At 37.5% G+C, this 20,972-nt stretch overlaps 1 protein-coding gene across 8 annotated transcripts in view; it reads right to left on the reverse strand.

Moving 5' to 3' along the window:
• The window catches only part of EXD3 (exonuclease 3'-5' domain containing 3), a 441,427-nt gene that overhangs the window by 182,193 nt on the left and 238,262 nt on the right, over positions 1-20,972 (reverse strand). For all 8 annotated transcript variants that reach the window (XM_074210605.1, XM_074210606.1, XM_074210599.1 and 5 more), the window contains 3 exons: positions 17,015-17,225; positions 14,575-14,741; positions 11,804-11,977 (listed from right to left, as the gene is read on the reverse strand). In XM_074210605.1, coding sequence (XP_074066706.1) covers positions 11,804-11,977; positions 14,575-14,741; positions 17,015-17,225 — 552 coding nt within the window. The remainder of the gene's footprint in view (positions 1-11,803; positions 11,978-14,574; positions 14,742-17,014; positions 17,226-20,972) is intronic.

A 20,972-nucleotide genomic window follows, 5' to 3' on the forward strand; every position in this document is an offset into this window, starting at 1 on the left:
TATTTGTAACCTCAACTCAATAAACTCCATTAGCTCCCTATTATTTCCAGGATCAAATATAAAATCTTCTTTTTGGTTTTTAAAGCCCTTCACAACCTACCTTCCCAGTCATTTACACTTCATTCCCCTCCACTCACTCTACAACCCAGAAGTTTTGGCTTTCAAGATGTGTTTAAGATTCTGAATTCATCCCCTTTTACCAGTTTATGCCCCTTTCCCCCTTCCCATGAAAAAAATGCTGTCCCTGTTCACCCCCCCCCCCCCCAGGGCCTCCTGGTTTTCTTCAATCCCACCTTCTGTAAGAGCTTTTCCAATTGCTTAGTGCCTTTCTTCTGGGATTGCCTTCAATTATACTCTATAGAACTTGCAAGTAGTTTTTCATATGTTGTCTCCCCTATTAGAACATGAGCTTCTTAAGGACAGGGACAGTTTCTGCCTTTCCTCATAGTGCCAGACCTTAGCACAGTGTTGATATATAGTAGGTGCTTAATAAATACTTTTTGATTGATTGCCTAGAACCAGTGATTATCACCAGTGTACATTTTGCTGTTTTTGATGTAGTGAATTTTTTAGGTATGTGATCCTTTTGGTAATGCAGTCATGTAAGGCTACACTAACAAATGCTGCTGGCAAAGAGATGCACAGTGCAAACCTTAGAAAGTGGAAAGATCTCTTCAGCCTTGATCCACCATCTACAGTTTCATCATAACCATTCATCTATGGAATAAGCTCGAAGGTTGATGAGACAATGCTTTCAGGGCTGTCTCTTCATGTGAACCAACAGTCCCACATCCAACATCCTCAGTAACTGCCTATTATCACATTCTCAATGCTATTTACATCCCAGAGCACTGTGTTTCCATCACTACAAAGAAGAAAGAGAACCCTGCACTCAGAGTGAACTCCAACCTGAATGTGTCAAAAATGCTGGGTTGATGTGAGAATGTAGGTCCTCCTGGGAATGTGGGAGTGTACCGCCCCGCCCCCCAGACTAGCTCCATTCCCTTAACAAAGGTAAGAGAAGTTACCGATGAAGGGACAAGGCTCCCAATGACCTTTCCATCTCCTTAGGGATGCTTCAGTTGCCCTGCCCACACAGGAGTATCAAGAATCCAGTTCCTGCTCCTTAAGTCACCAAGACAGATGTAGTATATTACATGAAAAGTAAAGCTACCTGAGATCCACTCGAGGATCAATGTGATATTCTTCTGAACTAGGGTAGCTGTAATTGTGTTTTAATCACTATCATCTATTGAAAGTGGTTTTAAAGATATTTGGAATTAAATGTTTGCCTCATATTTTCTTTCCCTCCTTAGTTTTGTTTTGTATAGTATGTTGCCAAATTAAAGTGATTTTTTTTTCTACTCCAAGTTGAGTGTTTCTTTTACAAACCTGACAATGAGATTTACTCACATGGGGGAAAACTAGCATTGTGAAAACTATAGAGTGCTGGATTTGGAGTCAGAAGACCTGAGTGTGAATCACCTGAGTGACCTTGGGCAAGTCATTCAGACAGCTGGGTGATGTAGGGGATAGAATGCTGGGCTCAGAACCAGGAAAACCTGAGTTCAAATCCAGCTTCAGACACTTACTAGCTGTGTCTTGGCAAGTCACCTACCCCCTGTTTGCCTCAGTTCCCTCAAATATTAAAAAGGGGGAATAAAAATAGCAATTACTTCCCCATGGTGGTTGTTAAGGATCCCATGAGATAATAATTGTAAAACGTGTTCATCACAGTACCTGGCCCAAAGCAGGCATTTAATAAATACTAATTCCCTTACCTTTCTGTGGGCTTCAGTTTCTTTATCCATAAAAGGAGGGAATTTGGACTACATGACCTCAAAGGTCTCTTTTCAGGTCTAAGACTTGGATTCTAATCTTCCTTGCTTCACAAGTCTCCATTTTTTCAAAATTAGTTTTTATTAAAGATATTATTTGAGTTTTACAATTTCCCCCCCTATCTTGCTTCCCCCTACACACAGAAAGTACTCTGTCAGTCTTTACTTTGTTTCCATGTTGTACCTTGATCCAAATTGGGTGTGATGAGAGAGAAATCATATCCTTAAAGAAGAGCAGAGAAGTCTAAGAGGTGACAAGATCAGACAATAAGATTATCTGTTTTTTCTAAATTAAAGGGAATAGTCCTTGAACTTTGTTCAAACTCCACAGCTCCTTATCTGGATACAGTTGGCACTCTCCTTTGCAGACAGCCCAAAATTGTTCCCGATTGTTGCACTGAAGGAATGAGCAAGTCCTTCAAGGTTGAACATCACTCCCATGTTGCTGTTAGGGTGTACAGTCTTTTTCTGGTTCTGCTCATCTCACTCAGCATCAGTTCATGCAAATACCTCCAGGCTTCCCTGAAATCCTGTCCCTCCTCGTTTCTAATAGAACAATAGTGATCCATGACATACATAATCCACAGTTTGCTAAGCCATTCCCCAATTGAAGGACATTTACTTGATTTCCAATTCTTTGCCACCACAAACAGGGCTGCTATAAATATTTTTGTACAAGTAATGTTTTTACCTTTTTTCATCATCTCTTCAGGGTATAGACCCAGTAGTGGTATTGCTGGGTCAAAGGGTGTGCACATTTTTGTTGCCCTTTGGGCATAATTCCAAATAGCTCTCCAGAAGGGTTGGATGAGTTCACAGCTCCACCAACAGTGTAATAATGTCCCAGATTTCCCACAACCCTTCCAACAATGATCATTATCCTTCCTGGTCATATTGGCCAATCTGAGAGGTGTGAGGTGGTAACTCAGAGAAGCTTTAATTTGCATTTCTCTAATAATTAATGATTTAGAGCATTTTTTCATATGGCTATGGATTCCTTTGATCTCCTCATCTGTAAATTGCCTTTGCATATCCTTTGACCATTTGTCAATTGGGGAATGGCTTTTTGTAAGTCTCCATTTCTTTAGATGCTCCAAATACTCCCTGCCTCTTTCCTCTTCTCTCACAAGAAAGTAATGATTAAAACTTTCTTGAAGTTAACATTCTAATCTTTTGGTCATGTTGCAATGTGATTGGGGAGCTTCCAGGTTCTGTCTCTGGGTGAGTTAAAGAAGAGATGATTCAAAGCTCTGCAAACTGCAGATGGAATTATGCTCTGGGATTGGACTCTCTTTCTGACAATGAGGTTTACCCACATTGAGGAGAACCAGCATTGTGAAAACTATAGAGGACTGAATTTGGAGTCAAGACCTGAGTGGGACTTGGAAAAGCACTTAAAAACCTCCTGGGTCAGTCATTCAAACCCTGTCCCAATAAAATTGCTGTGTTTTATAATATCCACTTAATGGTACTAATTGTCATAATATCAAAGTTTGAACTCATTGATCAAATAAACCTGAAACTTAAATATTCAATTTAGAGCATTTCATAGTGGACAATGAAACTTAGATGTGACATAATACCTTGCTGCAGCAGACAAAATGAGAAGCTGGGAACCTAAATTCTGGGATTAATGATGTAAAATTAGAAAATCACCAGACTTATCTATGTCATGGGGTAAATTTCTAGCTTAATTTATCTTCTTAATCAATCAAAACTTTCTGCTCAAATTATTTTCCCTGTTCAATATATCTACTTTTCTAATGCAAGTCAATTAAGACAGACCTTTTTTATGTAAGTGTATGTGTGTGTGTGTGTGTGTGTGTGTGTGTGTGTGTGTGTGTTTGTACGTGTGTAAATCTGTAAAACTGAAATACCTTGGAGATTAATCTTGAGATCACTTGAAATCACAGGCTTTTATAATCATGAATGATGCAATCGTAGCAGGAATGACAGGCATTGAACAGGCTCTCTCCCTTGTTTTTTGTGAAGGTTGAAGGATGTGAAGGTTTTTGTCAAGGATGAAGGTGATGTTTAAATCTCACTTTAGCTGAGATAAGGACTCAAACATATTGTCTTATTAATCTATACATATCCTTGCTCTTAGAATCATTTTCTGAGGATGGCTCAGAATTATCCCCTCCTCCCCCACAATGTTGATCTCTTCTCTTCAGATGGTAAGGTTAATCCAGGTGGTATTTTTTCTCTTGGGAGGTCTATCAATTCCTCCAGATGGGCAGTAATTCCTGTTTGCACTCCTTTCCCTCTGCCCTGGGAGCAGAAGCACAGGGAGAATCCCAACGATTCACCTTACCTGCAATCCACTTTGTGGTTTTGGCTAAATTGTTCAGGAGGGGCTTAAGAAGTCATTCGTTTATTTATTCATTCATTTAATGAACATATATAAAGAGTGTCTGCTTTGTGCAAATGTGCTTGATCTCAGGTGAGAGACAAATGTAAGAAAATCATCTCTGCCTTTTAGGAGCAAAAAAAAAAATCTGTGAGTTACAAACTACTGAGGAATCATGGAATTATTCTAATGAGTCCAAAAAGCCATATATACATATATATATATATATATATATATGTATATATATGTATACTAAGCATTGCTATTTTAAAAGTTAGCTCCAATGAACTAAGCTGTGTGCCTCAATATCATGAACAAAAAAATGCTACTTCTGAAACCTGAAAAATATGACTTGCACACACATACACAGACACACATATTCCTCTTTTTCAAATATATTTTTGTGCTACTATGATTACAAAAGATTTTTGAATAATTATAGGTTTTCTTAATTATTAGATGTTAATATCTAATAAATATCTGTGATGTATGGGGTACAAATTTTTTTGACATTAAAAAGAAGTCCTTGTATTTGAAGGTAGGGAAACATTAATCTAACATATAGCAATATGATAACATGTAACAATATATATTTGCTTCCAGTGATGGGAAACAAAGGAGATACTTGTTACTTGACTGAATGTTTGGCATTTTCAGGTCTGATTAATTGGAAAGATGTCAGTATATTCATGGCTCTAACTCCTAATCAGAAGCATACTGGGCTCTGGCTTCTGGTTTGTACCCTGTTTGATGGCACAGGCTGAATTGGACTATTCTAGTAGTCTAAGAGCACATCCAAAAAAACAACATTCCAGAATTTAGGAGGTTGTGGGCAGTCCTGCTTAGATGCTGGTCCAAAGAAGAGTCAGTTTCCTAAGGAGCTAGAAACAAGTCTCTGAAACCTAAGTGCCAGTCATATACCTCATATATATGTGTGTTAGAATGGCTTTGTTGGCAATGGCAAACATGGAAAAGAGTCTGTCCAAAGTAGAACTCTACTGTTCAAAGTTATTGGAGGATAAACTTTGCCTTATAGGCATCTGAATCTTATCTTGATCTTCATGTAAATACTGATGCTTTGGGGGCATACTGGCTATTATGTTGGTACTTCAACAATTTGAGATTTCATCAGTAGAAAGCCTTTCTCACCGACACAGTCACAGATTCTCTATGGGTCTTCAAGGGTTCAAGAGTGCATCACTCACGGGTAAACCTGGTGGGGAGTTTCTTCAAAGTAGTTTGGTTCAGTAGGATCTGCCACAAGTAAAGTCTTTGAGAATCCAGGGTCACCTTCATTCCACAAGGAGGTTAGGAGAAATTTATTGGCAATATTCCTATGCCTGGGTGTATTATAATCTGGATTATAAAGTGTCATGCTACAGTGGAATTCTTCATTGGAAATGACAGAGGACTCCTCAGCTCCCTATAAGGTGCATACTATCTGAAAGGCAGCCATGAATTGCATGGGGATATTTTGGATATGTATATGAGAGATCATAGTCCATGGAGGTGAGGGGGGTTGTCAGATTCCTCATAAATGAGGGAATCTTCTTTTTCCTATCCAAGTAAGGACAGAATACTATGAATTGAGATGCCAATTACTGAAGGCCCATATATATTAAGGGACTGAACCCTTAATTTTAGTTGAATCAACACCATTAAAAGTATTTTTTAATATTGTAGGGTTCAATATTTCTATGACTATATGGATGCTCTGCACTTCTTCACATGGGAGTAAGATGGTGAGAAATAGTGATATTTGTTAAGGTGTCCTGGAAGATTGTGTCCCCATAAGTTTTTGGATGGAGAGGCTCCTGCCCTTATTATATCAGATGTCTGAGAAGGAAAACATGGTCTCTGAGTCAATGGAACCAATGGGTCAAGTGTTAAGGTTGCATTCTAAATAAGTAAAAGGCTAACACAAGGGCTGTCAAGGGGAACTGTACAATTAGATTAGCTGAATCTTGGGAAGAATCTTCCTGACTCTCCATTAGGGAAGGCTTCCTGAAAGAGGTAAGATTTTAGGGCTTCTTGGAAAGAAATAAAAGAAATTGTTGACAAGCTAGCACAGGACAACTTAGGAAAAGGAAAGTGATTTCTAGCTAGAGGATACTTTTTTTTTTTTTTTAGGTTTTTGCAAGGCTATGGGGATAAGTGTCTTGCCCAAGGCCACACAGCTAGGTAATTATTAAGAGTCTGAGGCTGGATTTGAACGCAGGTACTCCTGACTCCAGGGCTCGTGCTCTATCTACTGCACCACCTAGCCTCCCCTAACTAGAGGATACTTTGAATAAATCTGTCTGAAACAAAGAGGGGCAAGGGAGCAGGAAAATAGGGTTTCCAAGAAGACAAAAGAACTATCAGCATCTGCATGTCAAAAACTGGTTTGAACCCTACCAGCATACTGGTCATTCCATTTAGATATTCCCAGTCCCAGTCATCTCCCCAACCTCATCTAGGTAAAGTATGCTGGAATTGGTTCTGCCTCTACAAAAACTAAACACTGAGTATATGACAAAAAAGCTATCTCTATTATCAAGATTCTTTCTTGTTCTGAGTGTCTCCCAGCTGCCCTCCTTATTCCTACAAATCCTAAAAATCTGGTTCCTGTCCATTTATCTTGAGTTTGTGTCTTAACTTATGCCAGTGTCTTTGTTCTCATGGCTATTCTCTTTCTGTACAACCTTTGATTCTATGGCTTGATTTCAGCTCACTCTGACTCTGACAACTACTCTAGACTGCTCCTCTATTTCCATCCCAAAGCTCTGCTTTAACCACTGGGTTCCAGGGTCTACTTCAAACCTGAGGCCTATCTGATTCTATTCTTACTCCTATCTTGCTCCAACTCTCTATTTAGGGTCTATAATCAATGACTATGTCTCTAGTACTAAGAGGGATCACAGGTCCACACAGTCACCCTAGCTTTGGCAGGTGTGAGAAGAAGTCTAGGTTGCTAAAGAGGAGAGGAGAGGCCTAGTTAGGAAGGAAGGTATATGAAATTCTATCTCTTTCATGTTCAAGTTTAGAGCTCTTCCCATCTTCACCTCCAGACTTTGTTTTGGACTCTGTGAAGCTGGGAAACTAAGAATTAACCATTTTACATACACCTTCATGATAATAACTTACACTTTTTGACAGGTCCAAGATTATGTCTGATGTCCTTTCACAGAAGCAATATATACAGTTGCTGAAGAGTTTGTTCTTTGTTGTACTCAACAGTCTGTGATGGAAATTCCTTTCAGGTGATGAGCATGAGTCCACTGTGAAGCCTATTGATCCCCAATAACTGCATGTGCTGAAAGTTAATTCCTAAAGAAAGCTTTTAACCAAAAGTTCACTTGAGCTGGATATTGGGGAACTGTTATTTTGGAGACAAATGGTTCCACTAATGACTCCTGAAAAATCTCTCATATCTTAGATAATGAATTATAAAAGGACTCAGATACTTTTGGAAGAGAGAATTCTTAAAAAGGAGTGGCTGCCTTCTCTGTAGACCCAAGTCTTTCTTGTCCTCAAAGTCAATGGCACCAATATTCCAAATTTCCCCCTCTCCCATTACAATCTAACCATACACTGAGCAAGGTGTGCATATCACAATTAATCATCCAATCAACCAAGTTTTACTTAGTGACTACTGTATTCAAGGGTGCTATGTTGGTCCTTCCTCTGGGGAGATAGTGTCCCCATTCTTTAGTAGAGATGGGGAACATCCAGCCCACAGGTGGTATTAGGCTTTCAAAATCATTTGGTTTGGAGCTGCCAAGGCTGGGTGAGCCTCAAAATTCAATAAATCTAGGACTTTTTAGGGGTGAATTAATTAAATTTTTGATCAAATATTGAAGATTAATTTTTAAATTTATGTTTTGGCAGAAAAAAAATTTCCCCCACTTCTGTTTTAGAGAGTAGGCCTAATCCTCTTAGTTGCTCCCAGGAGACATCAAGGACAACTGGCTGCTACCTGGAGTACCAAAAAACTCTTCTGGGTTTCTCTTTTTGGGAGGCATTGATCTGGCATGTTACAAAACAAGATCTCAGATAAAAAAAATCAACTACAGTAAAATTTCTTTAACTCAGACTTAAATAATTCAGAGTTTGTCATCTTTCAAAAGGAAGTTAATTTTTTTTACTACTACTAAACCCTTTATTACAAATTGTCTAGATTGTTTTACTGCAATAGGATAATGAACAAAATGAAGAATCATATTCCCTAAGTTGCAATGCTAAATCACCAAGTGTTCAAAAGCACCTTAAGCCTAGTAGGGGAAGAATGGAGATATCTAAACACACACACACACACACACACACACACACCCAAAAGATCACATTGCGTATTGTTTTATATTATTTTAGTGAAAAGAAAGAAATTAGAGGAGTCCAGGGTCTGGGAACCAGTGACTCTTATTGAAGAAGTTGAGGGTTAGACCACCTATGAGCCTATAGCCGAATGTGGAGGTGTTGCCTTATTAGATGAATAATGATGAGAAGTCAGCAATGCTAGTACTTTCAGTACACAGAAAGCTAGAACTTAGCAAGAAAATGAACATCAGTTATGTTACAGCAACATGTTGTCACTTTTCCCAGCATCTTTCCCTTCTTTGTTTTTCAGGCTCTTGTCTTTAATCTTTCAATTTCTCCTAAACACTCAATTTCTTCTCCCTTTCAAAGCCATTTGGTCCCTCCAACAAGAAAGACAGAAGTCTTTTCCCATTTCAAAACACAAGGGTAAAGTTAACATGAATTTTCAGAAAGTTAAAACTCTTGGGCTACTGAAAAGTTGTCATTGCTCTTCATGTTTATTTCTGAATCCCCAAAGAAAAAGAATTTACTGCATTCAGCAATCATAGAACCATTCTGAAATTACATGTGTAAGAAAAAATGTTCATAAGCACTTGACTTCTATTTTTATTTGATATTCATAATCACCAAAAATGGCTAAACCAATTTTCTTTGAAAACACAGACAAGTGTGCTTCAAAGTTTGAGACCTTATATGGGTACCAAAGCCGATCTCCAAAGGTTTGAAAGCCTTGAAATTATAGGTACTGGGAACACTGAGACATTGGCTAGTCACCCACTCCACTCCTCTTATAACTATGGTGAGTTCTACCAAGCTACCTCTATCCATTTATCAAATGTCTGAGAATTGAGCATTTGCCATTTCCTTTGCAAAAGAAGCCAGTTTCCAACCCCCAGGACCAGTTCAGAGTTGTGGCTGCTGTGAATTTATGGAGGGAAGGAAGCTTTTTATAGATTTTCAAAACAAATACTGGCAGGTAAAGGAGCATAAGCTCTTCTTATTTTCCTAGTAAGGCTAGTCTATCTTGGCTTAATGTAGCTGTGAGAGACCGAGGGCTCAGTTAGTGCTAGGAAAGGGATCTGAGCACCCAGGTCCAAACCTCAGGGAAATGGCAAATATCAGCCTTCTGGGTATATAATCTCCACTCCTCCTGTACTTCCATTTCCAGACCTACCATCTCATTTCCATTTTCTTTTCCAAATGAATCCCTTTCTTGGGTGAAAAATATCCACAAGGGAAAGGAGGTCTTTCCAGAAAGCAACAATATTTACTGTTGCTTTAGCAACTGAGGGCTAAAAAAGACAATGGGAACCAAATTTCAAATAATTCCAGGATCTCTGGCTGAATCAATTCTTACTCTTTTAAGAGATGGAGCAATGACCTTGAAGCTTCTGGAGTCTTCATTTCCTATATGGTCCATATGGAGTTGATGATAACATGGTTGAATAATACAGGGGAAAAAAACAACAGCCTAACAGCTCACATGCAATAATGGGTGGTCCTTCCTAGGCATAGTCAAGTATCTCTATGTGGATTATCCATGGCAATGTATTCTAAACTGATTTCCCCTGTTTGTGATCCCCTCCTAGTCACTGTTGTTTTCTTAGGGAATGCAAACAATTTAGTCTAATGGTAGGCTAAAGAACAATACAATTAAAAAGTTAAACCTGGTTCAAAAAATGAAACCATATGTTATATTACAAAACCAATTGGATTATCTGCTGTTTCAGGTTGTCTAGGCCTGTGTCCTCCTCCCAGGCATATAGCTTTTTACTATGTCACAGTGACATTAGTTAAATCATAGATAGTAGCTGAATAATAGTGGAATGGCTTCTACCAGTAATGTTGTAGCACAAACTTTAGGAAGTTTTACCTAGGCTTGAGTTTCAGCTTCAACATTTAGTAGCTTGGTGATCCCAGGTAAGTTGGTAAGTTGTTCCATGTCTCTGAGACCCAATTCCTGGTAAAACTTCTGAGGGGAGATTCAGTAGGCAATTCCAGAATTTATCAATTGTCTTTGGATTGACTGAAATGTCACTGTGGTATTAGGAATAGTCAGAATCAACCACATAAAATGTGAATGACATTTATACTACTTGCCTCATGGTGGTGTGAATCTAATACTTTTTATATTGTCAAGTCCTATGTTGTGTGTGTGTGTGTGTGTGTGTGTGTGTGTGTGTGTGTGTGTGTGTGTTAAAAAAATGGGACAGAGTTCACATCCATCTTTATGAGGTAAATCACAGTCCTGATTAGGGACAGACATTCATAGACTTCAGAGACAAAAGGTAGTTGGAAGCTCATTTAGACCCCTTCATTATATGCATGGAACCTAAAAGGAAGACTTGCCTAGATTCACCCACAGGAGGACCTCTACAGAGTAACTTTTAAGTTTCATAATTAAAACAGATAGAAATGCAATCCTCTAAGCAGGACAATACAGAAAACACATGCATAATATGGCCCCTTTGGTCCAGGCAGACAACCTAATACATCTCATCACTTCTGAAGGCACAATTTTTAATGAACTCAAACAACAAATGTTTATGGAGCAGCTACTACTTGTAAGGCATAGTAACACACATGAAACATTAGAGTAGGGAAAACCAACATGGAGATATGCATCCTGTGAAACTTAAATGAGTAAAATCTTTAATAAGGTACCTTTGAGAGGAAAGAACAAAGTGATTCAGGGGTTCAGTTATCAATTGACCCTGCCACTGCTCCTTTCTGCCCTGGGGTGTGGCCTACTGACTCACTTTTGGAAACCTGGTGAAAAGCATCCCTCCCAGAAGGAAAGGAACAATTATAGACTTTCTGAACTGAGAAAGACCTTAGAGTTCATCATGTCTCCTTCCTGTAGCAAAAATCCCTTTTAGAAAACTGTTCTTGGGAGAAAAAGAAAATGGTTTTGGTCATAGTAAGAATGAGGCAAGGGGCCAAATCTGAGCACAATCAATTTTTTCAAGGAGTGTCTCTGGAAACTATGTTGTATCACAACTTGAAGCTGAAGAGTAAAGGGAAATTCTTTAATGGGGAGAACCCACGTATTTCAGAATAGTCCAAGGGCTAGCCTAAATTATAAGAAAACTGACCTCAGCTTTCCCTTAATCCTAGTTCCTCATGCCAAAAATTACTAATTTGTAAATATGTTTAATAAAATATGTATGTAAAATGTTAACTACTACTGAGTAGTTCTCTACTGAGGGAAGTGGGGTAGGAAGGAAGGGTAGAGGGAAATTTTGTAACTTGGAAATATGCATGTACAAATGGATGAAAATTTAAAAAATAAATTAAAAAAAAAAAGAAAGAAACAGACCTCAGCAGCTTGCCGGTGGTCGTCAGAGTTCTCAAGCACACGTGCATCCACTCCCAGGCAACGAAGGTAGCGAGCCAGGCCCTGCAGCATGGTGTCACACACCACACTGAAGTCTTTGGCAGAAATCTCAGGAAAAGCATTGGCAGAAAGTGTCTCTCCAGTTGTTGCCAGTACCTTCAATTCAATTGATGATATTCATTTAACATTAGCCCTTTCCCAATTGATGAATATTTCTTAGTCTCAAATTCTTTTTCAATTCAAAAGCACTTCAATACATTTTTGTGTATATAGGTCCTCTTCCTCTTTATTTGATCTCTTTGGGGTATAGGCCTAGAAGTAGTATTTTTGGGTCTAAGGGTTTTCAAAGTTTGGTGACATTGAGGATGAAGTTTCCAGTTGCTTTCTAGAATGGACTTTCCATTTCACAGGTTTATCATCAGCATGCTTTCCCTCAGTCCCTCCAAATATCATTTTCTATTTCTATCATCTTTACCAGTCTGACAGATGTGAGATAGAAGCTCAAAGTTGTTGCAGTTCCTTAATAATTTGGAACAATTTTCATATTTAATATCTTTGATTTATTCCTTCAAAAACTGCATATACTTTCATTTTTTCTATAGGAGGAATTGTTCTTATTCATATAAATTTGAAATAATTCCTTAAATATCTTAGAAATAAGAACTTTAGGGACAGCTAGGTAGTACAGTAGATAGAGCACTGGCCCTGGAGTCAGGAGGACCTGAGTTCAAATCCGGCCTGACACTTAATAATTACCTAGCTGTGTGACCTTGGGCAAGTTACTTAGCCCCACTGCCATAAATAGAATTAAAAAAAGAAAAAAGAAAGAAAGACGACCTTTATTAGAGAAACCCTTTACAAAGGTTTCTTGGATCCTGTCTATTCCTTTTTAGGTTATGAAGTTTTCTCCTATCCATAGCTGTAAAAGAATATTTTTTCCTTGCTCTTTTAATCTGTTTATGTTGTGATTATTATATTTAAGTCATATATGTACTGGTAAGTAAGGTGACATACTGATGCATACCTTATTTCTGCGAGAATGCTTTGCAGTTTTCTTTGCATTCAATTTAATTCAATAAATAGTTAAGGACCTCCCAAGTGCAAGGCACAGTGCTAGTTACTGCAAACACTAATGTGAAAACTGAGTCGATGCCTTGCCCTGGAGGAGCTTAAAAATCTTCAAGGGGAGAAATATACCTGTGTATATAAATAAGTATAATACAAGGTACAGTGTGACAGAATTAAAGATGGGCAAATGCAGACAAAGTCCTTTCAGTTTTCTCATTGTTTCTCCCATCACAGAATCATTCCTACTAGTTGTTCCCTATGTAAAGATTCAGATCTTGCTACTAGCAAATTCTCCATCTGAGTGGAGATCTCCAATTTAGAAAGCTGAGAAGAGCCCTGAAATTGATGAGCCCATGAACCATCCAGACCCACCTCTGCCTCTAGCAGGACTAGCCTAGGAGACAAGAAAAAGGGATATATGCTCCCTGACATAGGCCTTCCAAAGGAAGGCTGGATCCTCACTTCATAATTTATTGTGAACTTGTTAGTCATGGATTTATCAAAATATTTTTAAAAGGAATTTCTACTGTCTGTCCATTTGGGGTAGACCTCTTATCCTAACAGATCCTTTAGGTTTAGTCCCTTCTGTGTAAAGCTGTACTTCCTTTCTTCTGTCCTAAAAATGATTTTTCTCAAGATTCCAAAAGGCTGATAGTTCTCATTTCTTGATTTTTTGGAAATAAGTCTGTGTTCTCCTTCTCTAGATTTGGAGTCAGGAGATGAGGAAGGAAAACGGGCTTCTACAGTAACTGTCAGGCTCTAGGCTAAGTGCTTTTTAAAAATCTTATGTCATTTAATACTCATAACCTCAGGGAAGTAAGTGCTATGATTATCCCTAGCTTAGAGATGAGGAAACTGAGGTTAAATGACTTGTTCAGGGTTACACAGCTAGGAAATATATATATTTGAACTTAGGCCTTCCTGACTCTAAGTACAGCCCTTTATCTACAGTTAGGCCATCAACTGTCTTGACTAGAGATCAGGGTTCAAACCTCAACTCTTCTACATATGATCTATATGACATCTCTCCTCTCTGGTCCTCAGTTTCTCTACTGGAAAATGAGAGTTGGATCAGATGATTTTCTACTATCTTTCCACTCCAAATCCCATGTTGCTCTTTATGATTTCTATATATGATATAGTAGATGGATATACACATATAATATATATGTAAATATACACATATGCATATGTATCTATGTATGTATATATTGGATAGAGTATTGGACTGGTTAGGATGACCAGAGCTAAGACACTTGTTGTGGGACCCTTTTGAGCTTCACTTTCCTTATCTGCAAAATGGGGGTTTTAACATTTATATCATAAGACTGTCATGACACCCAAATATGTGTCTGTGTGTATATGTATATATTATCTATAAATATACACATAAAATGCTTTTATCTATTAATACTTTCCACACTTAATTTAAAGCACTACATAAATACCACTTGTTTTTAATCTCCTTTCAGTGTTCATCTTTCTAGAACAAAGAAAATGAGTACTAATAAGTGGCCACAAATGGCAAAATAATTCTTTCCTGATAAATGCTGAAAGAGCTAACTTTTATTCTCCTTAGCATGGAAGTAGATTGGACACTGGGGATGTGGGGATCAGGTTGTGCATGAGCACATCATCATATGTCAGAAGCACAGACCTGGATTTGCTAGAAGATTTCAACCAACCTGTTCAGAAGGAGATTGCATCCCTTGCTTGCTGAGTGGCTTCTTTGCCCTGGGCTTTGTACTCTGTTTGCCTTCGAGACTCTCTTTCAGGTTTGCAGTCAAGCCAAAATGGGCTGGATCTTTACAAAGCAACTCATAGACTTCCAATAAGCAGTATGCATCTGAAGCTGTGGAGAGGGAAGAGAACAAGGGTGGGTCATGAAATCCTACAGAGAAGGAACCAGAGACGCTGCTCTTGGGGCAACATACAAAAAACTTCCAGCACATTACTCATTTCAGATATGCTGCTACAGATCTGCTTAAGAATGCTTTATAGGGATCACATTTTCTGAGATTCTGAGGGTAATAAGGGCCATCATATAAGGTAAAAGTTCATTAAACTTTTATAGCATTTTAAGAACAATGAAGGATAATAAGCAGACTACGTTCTGAAGTTTCTTCAGTACTGGCTGATGGTCTGGTGCTAATTACTTTTTTCTTAATGAACTTTGCATACCTATCATAGGAAAAGGAGTACTGGTCTGGGAGAGCAGACTTGGACTCAGGTCCTGGCTCTACCCCTTACTCACTGACTCAAGGTCAGGCAGATCATTTCACTTCACCTCCCCATGTGTCAGTATTCTTATTTTTAGGATGAGGACAATGATCTCCACTGTGCCTACTTCACAGGGTTGTGGTGAAGATCTAATGAGATAATGGATAGAACATTGTTTTGAAAGCAAAAAGCATTATACAAATGGCAGATATTATTGTTGTTTTTCTTATTATTCACCTAAAAGAAATCAATTATGCAAATGGATGAGTATTTTACTGGAGGGATTAAGTCTTTATGAATGAAGTCACTGATTTTGGACTAGTTGGGCATATTTCCTCCCCTACTTCATTTCGGTGAGGGGAAAATGAAGACATTTCTTCCCCTGTTCTCAATGATGTTCCTCCCGCTAATGTGTGGGTTAATACACAAACAAGGAAGTCCTACTCCAGACCTTGTGACTTGAACTACTTCTTATTAAGCTGCCCTGAAATGGGCAATGAGTGAATGAAACCTGGCTCATGAATGAAAGAAATCTGACACAAATTCTGAACTTGGTTCAGTTGTTAACCTGGATGGGAAGGAGGCAGAGGAAAAGGAGGTAGAGCAAATCTTTGTCAATATGACAGAACCATCTTATTCACCTGTATTTTTGCTTAAAATACTTTAAAAATGCATGGCCTTGATGGCAACATTACAAATGTTCAAGAAGTTCACACTTTTAGGAGCAGAGAAAAGACCTGGGAGAAGAGAGATACCACTGGAAGAGTGGAAAGGAAAGACACAATTGGTATTTGGTGTGATATTAATCAGGAAACTCTGAGCCTAATAGTATTCATCTGAAAAATTGGTAAAAGGACACTTGCCTTACAGCATAGATTTGTTCTGAGAAAAAAGACTTTGTAAAACTTTCGGTATTCTATAAATGTGAGCTTCCAGTATCAGAATTTTTACTTATTTTATTTACTTATTTATATTTATTTATTTTATTTATTATTATATGCACAACCAGAATGTGTATTTTTGGGGGAGACAATCAGGATCAGCATCATCATTATCATCACCATCACTAACATTATTATTAAGGGTTGTATGAAAACAGTAGAGAAAGTAGTATATTTCTCTTTCTAGATAAAAAGACATTTTATTGGAGAGGATTTCACAAATAAATATACTTTAGTGTCTTTTATTATTTTCCAAATGTCTTATGTGTGTCTGAGAGCTCCTTCAGGACAGGGACCATGGCTATACCATTTGTTCTTTCTCCTAAAGCATAGCTGATTATAGAAAAAGATATGAAGGGGAAGAAACAGGGAAGTTAATCCTTTTAACTATTTGATCAAGTCAGTTCTGAAGTTGTCTCCCCAACCAGAATGTATATATATTTTTTGGAGGCAATTAGGATAAAGTGACTTGCCTAGGGTCATACAGCTGGTAAGTATCTGAGGCAGATTTAAACTCACTGATGCCATGGCTGGTGTTCTATCTACCATGTCACCTAGCTGCCTCTAGAATGTGTATCCCTAAGGGTAGGGATCAGTAAATACTCACTGAAAAAAAAATCATTAAAACAACTTACATTCAAGTTTTGTAGCCTGATCCACATGAGGATAGACTAACCATACTGTGGCTTTATAGGTCCCACTGATCAGACCTTTTGCTATTTGACATGTATTTTTCCCCCAACATTTTAAAAAATGTATTTTTTCCAATTATATGTAAAGAAAGTTTTCAACATTCACTTTTGTAAAATTTTCTCCTTCCCACCCTTCCCTTCCCCTCCCTAAGATAGCAAATAATCTGATATAGGTTATACATGCACAATCACATTGTACATATTTCCATTTTATTGGTGTGTTCTTGACAAAGTTCAGAAGCTTGGGCCTTTGGCTCTGTTGTCCATCAGACCTGCATAAAGGATCTGTTCCTCCCGGAGGGGCCGTTTCTCCCAGTTTGAAAGTTGCTCTGTTTTATCCAGTGGTTTCCCCAGAAGATTCTGCACAAGGAGGCTGAGTCCTTTTTCTGAATGCCTGGGATTTTTAGCTATAGGGCTTGCCTCTGGACACAGGCTATCCACGGGTGTATGATGCTTCTTCCACAATCCAAAATTTTTCTGCAACTATATACAACAAGGATAAAACATGTCATTAGGGAAATAATGTTTTGCTATTTTCAGTTAATGAATAACATCTAGGAAGCAATGATATCTATTACATTATCATTTTGTCCCAAGGATTAAAGAAATGACTGTGAAATGACCAAGCTAGCTAAATGTAAAGCTTTGAGACATGAGAAGTTTGTTTTCATGGCTTCCTCCAGCTCCCACAATCTTCAGAAATGCTTCCCTCTCCAAGAACCCAGGGCTCTCTGCTGGCCACCTTTTGCCCACAATGAAGTTGAAGCTTAATGCTTCTGCCTTCCAAGAAGGGAACTGTACTTTTTTAAAAAGAAGACTGGAGAGGGCAATGCTCAACCCAAAGTAACTAGCCTCTACTGGTAGAATTTCAGTATCCAATGGGCATAAATTTTGGGTAATGAAACCTTTCCGTTTAAGTGTTTAATCTGGGGGTTGTCACAAATATAGTCAATGGAAAATAAACCTATTTTTATTTTTATTGCTGTTCAGATCTTAAGCTTTAAAAATGAGGAAAATCTGAAAGACATTAAATGTTTAAACAAATAGAAAATGAACACTAAGCTTAGAGAAGCTATGGTATTTTGAAATACAACTGACTCAGAGGGAGACAAAATGCCTCTATTAAAAGTCTATATTGGGGGCAGCTAGGTGGCGTAGTGGATAAAGCACCTGCCTTGGAGTCAGTAGTACTTGGGTTCAAATCTGGTCTCAGACGCTTAATAATTACCTAGCTGTGTGGCCTTGGGCAAGCCACTTAACCCCGTTTGCCTTGCAAAAACCTAAAAAAAGTCTATGTTGATGGGGTTGGGGGAATGGGAGGAAAAGAGGAGGGGTAGTTATTAAGAGTATAGTTGAAACCTTAAGAACTGACCAACTCTCTTCTTAAAGTTCCCTTTAGTTGCTAATAAAAGTGATTTCTGTCCTTTAGCTTGACACCAAATTTAATGTTTGTAGTATATACTTTCCCTTTTTCCCATGGATGCAGTTCCCTTTTAAAGCAGAAGTTTCTTTCTCTGCAATGTAGAAAGAGATGAGAGGATAATCTCAAAAACCTCTTCTAGGTCTGATAGTTCATTTATGGACCTTTCTACTTCTAAGAGAAAATCTGAACTTTCCAAGGTATCTCTTTCCTTAGATTTCTTAATCACATATATTAGAAAACAATTTCTTCCACTCTGAAGAAGCAGTTTTATATAAAAATGTTACATGCATGAAATGTTAATATTTTATGTTTTAAGTTAGTTATCCCTGTAGTACCTATACTAATATGCAACTCTCCCAAAAAATTCTAATTTTTTTGACTATGTTTTTCATTTTTTAAAAAATATTTATTTGTTTTTCCAACTACATGCAATGGTAGTTTTTAAGCAATCATTTTTAAACAAGGTTTTGAGTTTTACAGTTTTTCTCCCTCCCTCCCTTCCCTCTCCCCTTCCCTTGACAGAAAGCAATCTGATATAGGCTTTATATTTATAATCATAGTAAACGTAGATCAATATTGAACATGGTATGTGAGAATAATCAGATCCAAACGAAAGAAAGAAAACATGAGGAAAAATGAGAATAATACTTAAGAGAGGAAAAAAATGAGGTAATACATAAGACAATTTTTAAAAATTAAAGTTAATAATCTTCAGTCTTCATTCACACTCCAAAGTTCCTTCTCTAGATATGGATAGTAGTTTTCATCACAAGTCTTTTAAAATTGTCTTTTATTATTGTTTGGCTATATTTTTCAGTGGATTGTCTTAAATTTGTTCTCATTCATTATTTTCTCTTTTAGGGAAAAAAATAAAGGTAACTCTCCAAGAAGCATATAAAAATTTTTTATATTTTCACATAAATTTCATACTAGTTTAGTCAAGAAATCATGAACATGCAAATATATGAAATACCTAGAACCCATTGTTAAAGGCCCACTGGGGCAGAGCATTATGCCAAGTAAATGTAGAGATAAATAGTTTAGATAAAACTTGGACTTAATGATTCAACTAATTAGAACATTTACTTAACAAGAACTCTCCCACTACTGAAGTTTCAAAGTAAATCTAGAAGTCTTGACAAGGCAAGAATATTTAGATAGAGTATTTACCAGGAGGAAAAAATAACATTTAGACTATATCTGGGGCTAGTATACATTTCAACATACTCCCTTACAGAACCATAACCTGTAGTTACATTATAACCATGGATAGTGGATAGTGGGTTGGGCCTCAAGTCAGGAAGACCCGAGTTCAAATCTAGCCCCAGACATTTACTGAGATAAGATACTGAGTAAGTGACTTAACCTCTCTTTGCCTCAGCTTCCTCAACTGTAAAATGAAGATACTAATAGCACCTATCTCCCAGAGTGGTTGGGGGGATCAAATGAGATAAGCTGTAAAGCACTTAGCAGAGTACCTGGCACCCACAGCAAGTGCTTTATAAAATATTAATTATCATTATTAGTATTACTATAAAACCAAGAACCATAAAGAATAAATTTAAATTATAATCCATTATACTCAAAAAGAAAGTATAACTGCTTAATAGATTTTCAAGAAGTTTTCCTAGTTAACTCTTAGATGAACAGAAAATTCAATTAGTTATAATTTTCCATTGCTTAAATGTTCTGATTAATGAAAGTTTAAGTATCTAGTATAAAGATTTTAAAAAGTTATCCTTCAGCACTATTACTATTTTTATGTTTTTTATTCACTTTGAATTTAAATTTTTACTGTAGTCCTACCTATGTAGATCGATCCATAGTTACCTGAAACTTGTGTGTCTGTTGATATGGCTTATATTTAAGATATTCCTTATTATTTGCATAGCAGCAATTCCACTTGGGATCATAGGACTTGAATTCAAATTCTAGCTTTTCTACTTATTATCTGTGAGACTTTGGGGGCAGGTCATTTAACATCTATGGGCTTCATCTATAAATTTAGGTAATTAAGAGTATAGACCCAAGTTTTCTTCCAATTTTAAGTTCTATAATTCTAGATTTTTTTGGTCCCTTACAGTTAGTACAGTTGATAAAATACTAGATTTAGGTTTAGAAGGCCTGGATTTAAATTCTGCCTTGGATACTTTCTAGGTGTAAGACCATGAGCACGTCATTTAACTTTCCTCTGACTCCAAAGTCAGTGTTCTACCATTCTACCACTTAGCTTCCTCTGAAATGGATTTGATGATTCTCTCTCATTTATAGTACTGTGTCCCTTGTGAACAAACAAAAACACATTCCCCAAAGTCAACTGGATCATTATGATTTCAAATTCTACTCCAAATGAGCCCATTCTGTGGACTGTCCCATGATTTTAAATCATATCTGCACATGGCTAGTATAGTACCCAGTATCTAAAATGGGAAGAAGCCCACGAGAGCAGAATAATATCAACAGTCACTGACATTTACATAGCATTGTTTCAGTTCACTCTAGTCATGACATTTTGTAAATCCCCCTTCTAACACTTATTAGCTATGTAACCATGGAGAAGTCACTTAGTCTTTCTAAGACTTGTGTACTCATCTATAAAACAGAGATTCAATTCAATTCAGTAGTTGTTAGTAAGTTCTTTCTCTCTGCCAGACCCTGTGTGAGGCATTCAGAACACACAGATGAAAATGGAAATAGTCCCTGCCCTCAAGGAGCTTACATAAAATTACAAACCAAGCAAATGCAAAGTAATTTCAGCCCCAGGAACTGTGGAAACTGGAAAAGATCTCCAGTACGAGGAGGTCCCT

Source organism: Macrotis lagotis, chromosome 1 (genome assembly GCF_037893015.1).
Source record: "Macrotis lagotis isolate mMagLag1 chromosome 1, bilby.v1.9.chrom.fasta, whole genome shotgun sequence".
NCBI lineage: Eukaryota > Metazoa > Chordata > Mammalia > Peramelemorphia > Peramelidae > Macrotis > Macrotis lagotis.